This window comes from Corvus brachyrhynchos, unplaced genomic scaffold (genome assembly GCF_000691975.1).
Source record: "Corvus brachyrhynchos isolate BGI_N302 unplaced genomic scaffold, ASM69197v1 scaffold200, whole genome shotgun sequence".
NCBI lineage: Eukaryota > Metazoa > Chordata > Aves > Passeriformes > Corvidae > Corvus > Corvus brachyrhynchos.
The window spans coordinates 4,665,782-4,675,490 of record NW_008236184.1 but is presented as its reverse complement, the minus strand read 5'-3'; the positions used below and the strand labels follow the sequence as shown (position 1 = coordinate 4,675,490).

At 49.0% G+C, this 9,709-nt stretch overlaps 2 protein-coding genes across 2 annotated transcripts in view; one reads left to right on the top strand and one right to left on the bottom strand.

Annotated features, from left to right (window-relative positions):
• Positions 1 to 2,273, top strand: part of FRMD5 (FERM domain containing 5) — a 17,189-nt gene extending 14,916 nt beyond the window's left edge. The window contains exon 14 of the mRNA XM_017736964.1: positions 8 to 2,273. Within this exon, the coding sequence (XP_017592453.1) occupies positions 8 to 331 (324 nt within the window). The 3' untranslated portion in view covers positions 332 to 2,273. The remainder of the gene's footprint in view (positions 1 to 7) is intronic.
• Positions 2,274 to 2,936: 663 nt separating this feature from the next.
• WDR76 (WD repeat domain 76) lies at positions 2,937 to 9,707 on the bottom strand (the record flags this gene model as incomplete). Its single annotated transcript, XM_017736956.1, has 12 exons — positions 2,937 to 3,327; positions 3,804 to 3,857; positions 4,683 to 4,835; positions 5,231 to 5,445; positions 6,028 to 6,180; positions 6,869 to 7,022; positions 7,118 to 7,161; positions 7,244 to 7,345; positions 8,059 to 8,179; positions 8,685 to 8,740; positions 9,135 to 9,227; positions 9,651 to 9,707. Coding segments are annotated over 12 exons (1,458 nt in total), but the record flags the coding sequence as incomplete, so codon positions are not given.
• Positions 9,708 to 9,709: the final 2 nt, after the last annotated feature.

Genomic DNA, 9,709 nt, shown 5'->3' with positions numbered 1-9,709 from the left:
GGGGGCGGGGGCGGGCCCGCCGGGGGCGGAAGGGGAGGGCGAGCTGCGGGCACTGTGCCCGGGCGCCGGTGGCCTGGGGCCAGCACAGGCCCAACAGGTGAATAAGTTTGTTTTAAGTGTCCTCCGTTTGCTCCTTGTGACAGTTGGACTCCTCTTTGTTTTGCTCCTCCTCCTGATCGTCCTTACCGAGTCCGACCTTGACACTGCCTTTTTCCGTGATATCCGCCAGACCCCAGAGTTCGAGCAGTTCCATTACCAATACTTTTGTCCCCTCAGGCGATGGTTTGCCTGCAAGCTCCGCGCCGTGGTAAACCTGCTCATTGACACCTGAAGGCAGGAGCCACCACGGGGGCCTGGACCTGCCGCCGTCCCCGCGCGGGACCCGCCGGGGCACTCACTAACCCTCCCCTCCCGACCCAGAGCCCGGCCGGCCGAGGAGGTGGCTTTCCGGGAGGAAGAGGAGGGGGGGGGCAGCCCCCGGAGCCCTCTCCTCCCCGTGCCCAGCCGCACTGCTCCCACCCCCGGAGCCCGCACAACACCTCCCATCCCGATCTCATGCGCACGACTTGGGAAGCACCAAGCAGAGGGGAATTCATTGCTCTGCCACCCCCGCGCCCGTGCAGCAGCTGGGGCTGGTGGGACCATTCCGCAGGAGCTTTAGCAATGGTGCTACTGAGGTTTAATTTAACACTCGTGTACTGTTACGGTATTAAATCCACACTGTGCCCGCCACCACCGCCCTCCACGAACCGCTTGGCAGAGCCCTCCGTGCTCACCGGAGCCTCCTATGAGGTGACACAGCCGCAATGCTCTCGGGGACGCCCCGGTGCCCCCCCCTCCCCACAGCGCAGCGATCCGGAGCCCTCGCCCTGCTGCGGACTCGGCCCTTTGCCACTTTTTTAAGCCTTGAAGCATCGGTGCTCCCGAGGGCAGGGGAGCATGGAAGCCAGGGGAGGCTGGGCACGTGTGGCCAAACCTGGCATGGAGCTGTAGTGACTGTGTCAGATTTATTGGGATGACCTTTACCCTCTGCCAGTTGTACCCGTTTTGTAAAAAAAAACCAAGCAAAAAGAACAAAAAAAAAAAAAAAAAAAAAAAAAGAGACATTTCAAGGTCTATTTTAACAAGGAAATGCTATTTTGTTATCAAATCTAATCCAGTCTTTTTTTACTTTACGGATGGGGTGACCGTGGGTGCCGGTACTGAGAGGTTCCCAGTGAGCAATGGTTTAAGAGTAAACGCCGGGAGCCCAACGCCATCTGAGCCCTGCTGGGCTTGGGACAGAGAAGGAGCTCTGGTTTTGGGACTCTTCCCAAGAGGACACAAGTTCTGAAGCGCAGGTGACACTGAAGAAGTCAATGGACATCTTTAGCCCCAACTGTTGTTAAGTGCATGTCAATAAACCCGACCCATCGCGCTGGTGACGACCCCCGGGACTGTTGGTCACCAGGAGCAGCAGCCCATCCACAGGGAGCAATAACAGCCAGTTCTGGTTAGGTTTGGGTGAGAAGTTGGACATATCAGCAAAAAAAAAAAAAACAAACAAGGTAAAAACAGCTGAGCAAGTTTAATTTCATCTCAGGGAGAGATTTTGCCGTAAGCTGGGGCCATAACTGCAGTTTTACAAAGCCTGATGTCCGTGTTGTCTTTGAGCATCCACCACCCACCGCTGGGCTGGACGGTGACACTGGGCCAGACGGGCTCCTTGTCACTGCAATAAGGGGAGAGGTCCCACTGGGGGGTACAGCCCCCCTGCCCAGCTCACAGCCGCGGCCACCCGCTCACAGCACGAGGCCCGAGGAGGGGGTGGGGTCCAGCCCTGGCTCCAGAGCAAGGCAGGAGCCCTCTGGGAAGGCTCCAGGAGGCGGAGGAGTGATTTTTTTTACATGATAATCCTGTTTTATGCAACATAGCAAAATTAATTCTTAGTGTAGTGTTCCTACCTCAGCCCATAGCGCTGATGTTTCTATGCAGTTGTGCTCGTCCTGACGCTGACATTTTTTACCCCCGGGTTAACGCTGCAGTGTCGTCCTTCTTCCTCCTCCTCCTCCTCCTCCTCTCCTCACTGCAATGTTCTGTGTGACGTGTGACAGCACAGCTCCATCCCATGCTCCATCCTTTTCGGACACATCCTCCAAATCCCCACCTGGGACCTTCCACCTTGGCTTTCCTTGGATAATGCTCTGTGCCAGCCCCAGGTCACCTCTGCCGTTGTCACCCAGCGTTCTACTGCAAAACCACGAGAATTGGTGATTTTCCGTTGTACGTTTTTCCCATCTGTCCCAGATCCTGTCGTGTGTTTCAGGCCCTGTTAGTTTTACCCGTCTTTCTATCAAAATGTTGTTTGCATAGGTTCTGAGATCAGAAACCCATGAATCTCGTCCTAGCATACTGCATCTTTCAGCAGTAGACAGTAAAATACCTGAAAATGTGAATTTCTTAGTTTTCATAAAGAAAACCTAGAGATTAACCTTTCATGTGCCAAATACTGTAAGTTACATCTTTTTTTCCTTCAAAATGTACCTTTTTCTACATATCCAATACCTTAGTTAGCATAAAATCATTGGTGCCATGAAAAGTATTTTTAAATTTAAATAAATATTTAAATATCATGAAAAGCAGAGTTGGCATGAGCTTTGTTCAGTGACTGATTTTTCTTTACTCAAGTGAAAACAGCTCAAAAACTGTGGGAAATTTGGTCTTTTAGCAGCTTCTCACTGGAGTGAGGAGCAGCTTCAGGCCACACGAGTTCCAGAGCTGCAGGTGAGTCCCTTGCACATCTCTACACTCCGGGAGCACAATTTTACAAATGCACCTGGGAGTTCTGGGCCCCTCACCATAAGGAAGATACTGAGGGCTGGAGCACCAGGAGCACCTGAGGGAGCTGGGGGACTCAAGGATCAATTTTATTTCCATGGAAGACACGGGTGCCAAAGATAGTTTAAACGATTTATTTTGAGACTTTCAAAGTACATTTCTGTCCTGAGAATCAACAGTTAGCTTCGGAACTGCTTAACACGGAATAAACAAAGTCAAAGCAGAAAGTTATAAAATACAGATCTAAGGCACTTCTAGTCTTTGAACACGTGAAGGCGGCCACTGGAGTTGCCCCCCACCAGGATGTTCTGGCTGGGGTGGACAACGTTAATGGAGCACACGGAGCTGAGGCAGTCCACATTGCAGAAGGAGTGCAGCAACTTCCCGGTGTCCTGGAAGACCTGGATCTGCCTGGGCTGTGCCATGCTGCCCACCACGAAGCAGTGCTCCTGCTTGGGGTCCCAGATGGCCCTGAAGCGGCTCAGCCAGTGGCCCGTGTTGTTGTTGTGTCTGCAAGGGAAGAGGAACATTCTTCCTCATGAATGCAGCATTTTAAATTGTCATTTATGTCCCATTTGCTCCCTGGCCTTCTAAATCTTCACCACTCACTCTGGAGTGCTCAGATCCCTGCAGTGGATCCCTGTCCTGGGATGAGCAGGATGGGACAAGAATACCAGAATGGTTTGGGCTGGGGGAGACCTTAGAGACCATCCAGCCCCACCCCCTGCCACAGCACTTCCACTATCCCAGGCTGCTCCAAGCCCCATCCAACCTGGCCTTGGACACTTCCAGGGATTCAGGGGCAGCCACAGCTTCTCTGGGCAACCTGTGCCAGGGCCTCACCCTGCCTCACAGAGGGGAATTTCTCCCCAAAATCTCATCTAACCCTGCCCTCCAGCAGTGGGAAGCCATTCCCTGTGTCCTGTCCCTTCAGACCCATAGGAGCAGCCATGGTGCTGCCCTCGGCCCAGGTGTGCTCTCCTTACCTGATGGAGCTGAGCAATGTGACAGTCGATGACAAGGATGTGGTGTCGTAGACCCTGAGCACAGAACAGCACATTAATACCATGGACCTGGGCAAAAACAGAGCCCTTCCTTCCCCCACACAGCAGGATCAGCTCCTGGGGCCACCCAGGAGCAGCAAAGACACCAGCTTGGCCATAGGCACCAGCATCCCAGCTGGAATCACTAGATGTGCTTGGCAAAGTGGATTTGCTTTCAGCTGGAACTGCAGCCTACCCTTTCTGGCAGCTGAGGGTAGAGGAGGGGCTGGAGAGGCCAAAGGCCAGCCCAGCATCCCACCTGCTCCTTCACCCCCATGAACTTGGGGGATCCCACCCCTCGGGGCTAAAACTGCCCAGCCCAAAAAAACCCAGGTAATTACAGAAATTATGGTCACAAAGTAACCAGGAGAAAAAGAACCTCTAACACAGGCAACTCACAGCAGCTTAAATTATGAAATGGCTATTTACAGAAGAGCTGATATCATTATTTCAAGTACCAGCTACAAACAAATTTAGTTTCTGAGCATTTTGTGTTTGTGTTCACCAGCCAGGTTTTGGCTGGCTGTTTTCGTGGGTTTTGATTTTGTTTGATTGCTTTTTAAAGGTTAACAGTACCTGTACCTTTTTACTGTTAAATATCCTGTGGGAAAATGAGAATTAAATAAAAAACCAACCAAACCAAAAAATCATTAAAAACGACATTAAAAATGTTAGTGCAAGTAAATCTTTTATCATTTTCTAAAATGATAAAGACAGAAGGTTCTCAATGATGGGTCATGTGGGGAAGTAATAATAATAATGACAATAAACTGCCCAAACAGTCAGTATTTTCCATGAGGATTCTTCCTTCCACAGCCTTACCTCAGCTTGTCATCTGCACACACTGTCACCACCCTGCTCCCAGTGACAGGGGAGAAATAGGCCGAGGCCACACTTTTGGTGTGTCCTGTGAGAGAGCTCAGGGGCTTGTTCCCCTTGGCCTTCAGGTACCGAACATCGAAAACACAAACATCCCTGCAACAGGTACCACACACACTTCAGTAATTATCCTTCATTTATCAAAAAAGCTCCAGAGCACAGCAGGCTGTATGGGAGCTGGTTCAGAGCTTCAATACCCACTCAAATGGTGGCTCCAAGGGATTTTGGGAGCACTGAAACCACCCCAACCAGCCCTCCATAAAGTCCCCCTATGCCAAAGTCCACCAGGGCCCATCTGTCCCCACTTCCAAAAGGTGAAGGGAAATCAAACCAAATCCCACCTTAAATCCTGCTAAGGAGACTGAAAACTTGTTTTGTAAAAGGACCAAGACAGCTTTGACTGTACATTGAGACTGACAAACTCCGCAGCCCCAGCTCTCCCTAGCACAGAGACCACCGAAAAAACAACTGGTTCAATGTGGGCTACATACACTGAGCCAGCAGCCAGGAAATACTGTTTGTTCACAGGGTGCACGTGGACTGTCCGTATCCTCCTGAAGCCAGTGTCCGCAGAGAGCTCCGACGACATCCCTGGGGTCCGTCTGTCCACAACAGCCACGCCCCCGTCCCAGTGACCCACTATGGAAGTGGAGGCATTGTCTTCCAGGAAGTCAAAGGAGGAGAAGTTTTCCTCACTCCTGCAGATCTGAGCCCAGGAAAGGTCAAATGTCACCAGAACTAAAGGAAACACCCAGTTGTTCTAACACCCAAACACTCCCTGGGCTATGGGTTTCATCCTTTCCCTTTTTAATTCACTAAAAACACTAGTGCAGCCCATGTGACAGCCTTACCCAGCCATGCAGGTAACCCTTCTGCGAAACAGCTTTCCACAGGGGAAACAATTAGGAGATAATTAACCATCTAAACCAGACCAGCAACAGCACACTCCAAATTCCCTGTCAAGAGCTCCTGCAAGGCAGTCACCTCTATGTTCCAGCAATCAAAGGGCTGTTGGCCTTGAGCACACACTGACCAAGGATTAAGGATATCTTTCCCTTCTTCAGTGCTGCAGAAACTTTTAATCACGTGCAGAAATGTAAACTTGGAAATTGGGAGAATGCAGGCTGTCACTGGGTTTGGTGAGTAGAAAACATCTCCCTGTTTCTGTGATGTTAACTAAGGTTAATTCACGTGTCCTTGTGGAAATGCAACTTGAACTTTCTTGTTAATAAAACAATTAAATAATGACTTTGTACAAGCAGACTGAACCTTCCTAGCAGTGCCTCACCTCATCAAAGACAGCCCTGGTGACATCCCCACAGCGCAGAGTGTCACTGCTGAGGGACAGCAAGTGAGCAGGGTTGCAGGGAGAGAAGTGCATGCAGCTGACCTGGAAGCTGTGGGGGATGAAGATGTGGGCTCCTTCCTCAGACCTGCAGCTCTGCAAAATGACAGATCCCACAGACACAGGTGCTGGTCACTAAAGTTATTTCTTTTAACTACTACAACTCTTGAAGCCAAACCTCTGGTTTTTGAATCTTTTTTGGAGGAGGCAGAGGGTGCTGGGTGAGAGGAGACACCAGCACAGGTAATATGGACAGTGAGGCTGCTTCTGGCCCCTAATTACAGAAAGCTGCAACTTCCTGCTGCAATTAGTGCCACTGCAGCCACAAGCCCTGGATCTGGATGGCAGCACCTGGCTCATTTTCACCCACAGAGCCAGTTTCAGTTACCACATGTGCCTTTTACATCAAAATACGGACACACTGCGTTACTGAGAGTTTAAGATGAATTAGTGACCCAAACTGCACTAAAGCAGAATCTCCTGTGTCTTCTCTTCTAAATTCTGCATCACTTTGTTATTTTAAAAGAAACTGAACAGGTCATTGTGGACCCATTCCACAAAGATGACTCAGCTCTCAAATTTCAGAAAAAAACCAAGGGAGAGCAAAAAAGGAAAGCCATTCTGGCAACTCTAAATTGGACAATCATCCTGGTATTATCCCTAAGAATGGAGAAAACCTACAACACCCTCATGAGCCTGACAAAATGCCACCCCAGGCTGTGCCCCACATGGACCTGTCCTGAACCACACACCTGTTCAGATGAGGAGCACATCAACCACTCACCACGTTCCAGAGGCCAACGTGCCCCCACTTGTCTCCAGCTGCCACAAGGATGGTGCTTTCGGAAGGGTGGATGGCCATGGAACACACCCGGGTTTTCACCACCTTCCTGATGTTCTCCTCACTCAGCACCATGCTGCTCAGGCTCTCCTGGTACCTGGAAAACCAAAATAACAACCATCACCAAAACCTTCATTAGAGAAGGAACGGGGGCCAGACAACACCCAGTTTTTGCTGCTGTTTTCATGCTACCTCTTTATGTCAGGTGTGCCCCGGTCAGCATCATCTGCTTTCAGCTACAGACAGAAAGGAGATATTTATCAGAATCAGAGCCCAAGTGAAACTACATTATCCAAAAATAACTAATTCAACTAATACCTCACTTATCCTCATCCACGTGCTCAGCAAGGCCTCTGTCCATTTACTGTTCTCTGCCTGATCCTCTGGAACCATGGGCAAAGGTCCGACTGGAACCTGAGGCTGGGATGACATTGGCAATTTTTGTAGCTCAAACCAACTAAAACCATGAACAAGGTGAATTGGTACTTTCCCCACACCAAACATTCTGAGAACATGCCTACAATAGGACAGTAAATAAATAGTGAAAACAGAAGGTGATATCATAATCTTACTAAAAAGATAAAGAGAATTTCACTGGCAGCACAGACAAACTGCTTCCCTGTGTTTCTTCCTCTCCTGATACTCCAGAAAGACCTTTATAACAGATTCAAATCTATTCTACAGCTCCGTGGAAGATTTAAATTCCCATCTCTCAGAACAGCATACCTTTTACTTGCTCCATTACTGCTTCAGAGAGATGGTAAATATTATCCAGGAAAATAAAACCACATCAGAAGTTACAGTGAAATAAAAACCAGAGTAATAAACGTTTGAATTCAAGGCTGCTCAGCTCCATGGGCTGTTGATGTGGAATGTTTTACCTCAGGACCCTTCTGTGGATCCCCAACTGCATCACATCATCAGCCTGGGCCACAGAGCACTGCCTGGCTTGTGGCGAGACCGTGGCACCTGCTCAGGGTGACAGAACTGACCCTTCCTTACTGTCCCTGTGTCACCATCTCCCAAATGCCTCAGGGTTTGCAATGCCCAGTGCCACCCACCAGTGTCACCAGCACTGGTTTTAGAAAGCTGCTGTGCACACACCCCTCCCCTCCAGCCCTTCCCCATCTCACATATTCCTCTGCTCCTGGCCGGGCAGGTGACTCCAACAATGGAATGTCCAGTGGCTCCACTCGGAGCAGGCGCATGGATCGCCGCCGGGCTGTTTCATCCTCCACCTTTTTAGGCTTGCGCCTGGAACAAGGAGAACATCTCAGTTACAGAACAGAGCCCCTGCATTCAGGGACAGACCCAAGGGCACAGATGGGACACAGACTGACATCAGCCCCTCCTGGCCCGCTGCAGGAGGGATGGGGTTGCTTTTCCTGTCAGTGATAGTGAGGAACAACACCACGAGCACTTTGCAATGCACACACAGGTCCTGCACCACTGTTTTCCTTATGATACTGCCGCTTCCCCTCCCAGCTCTCCTTGTTCATTATCCATCCTGCCATTCACCCACCAAGCTGGCCTTTCCCACCTTCTCCCATCACACAGCTTACTCTTTACTCGGGCTTCAGCTCATTTTCTGCTGGATCTGGTACTGTTTTGGAACTGCCAAATGTCTTCTCCTCTACATTTACCCTCTCCCTTGCACCTTGGTCACGCCTCTCTTTCTCTTCCCACACCTTTTCCTAACATTTGTTTTCATCCCACAATGAAGAATCAAGGATATAAATCTCACCTACTGTTATTTTACCTTTTGGTGACATGAGATTGCCTTTTAGTTGCAATTTGGTTAAGTCTTGCAGCTGACTTAAAGAGAAAAGAGATTAATTATACATATAATGAGCATAAAGAATTAACATGTATAAAATACAATTATCTCAAGGCTGCAATGAACTTATTGCAATTATTTATAATAATAAGAAAGAGAAAAGGTGTGGTTGCCCCATGCCTGTAAGCGTTCCAGGCCAGGTTGCACAGGGCTTGGAGCACCCTGGGATAGTGGAAGGTGTCCCTGCCTATGGCAGGAGGTGGAATGAGAGGGGCTTTAAGGTCCCTTCCAAACATTCCAGGATTCTATGATTTTCATGGCTTTCCTTATACAACTGCCCCAGTGAGGAAAGGGTTTCACACCAGGAGGGATAACAGTGCAATTATGACACTTGGAAAGAGTATTTTGATGCTATTTACACCCTATACAGACCTCATGCAGCTTTAGAGCAGCAAAGAATTTAGCATTTTCTGTAATGTTCTTTAGTCTTTTCCTTTCGTAGGCTGATAGGTGGGAGTATCCATCCTACAGAAAGAAAAGCCATCATACAGTTACATGGCTGCAAGAGAGGTTTCAGGCTCACGGAAGTGAGCCCCTAAACTGATTAAATGACTTTAAAGTGGTTTGATATATTTGTAACAATCATAAGACCATACAAATTGGGGTGGTCATGTATCAACATCAAAATCTGTCCATACAGGTAAAGCTTGCTTTACAAAACTTACACTGGCATTAATTCTATGAAGAGAACAGTGCATCAATATTTGTTTTTATAATGAAAACAATCATGAAGACACTCAGTAAAGAACTTGAAACTTTAGTGAAAGGATAAAACGAAGTGGAACACTGCCAGCCAGAGGTTAAAAGAGGGGAAAAAACTACGTACAGAGGAAAAGCACTTTAAAACTTTACTTTTATGAAGATAATAACCGGGGGCCGGGTACTCACCGGAGCCGCGTCTCCCCCGTCGCTGCCGTCACTGTCCGCATCCCACAGCCCCTCCCGGC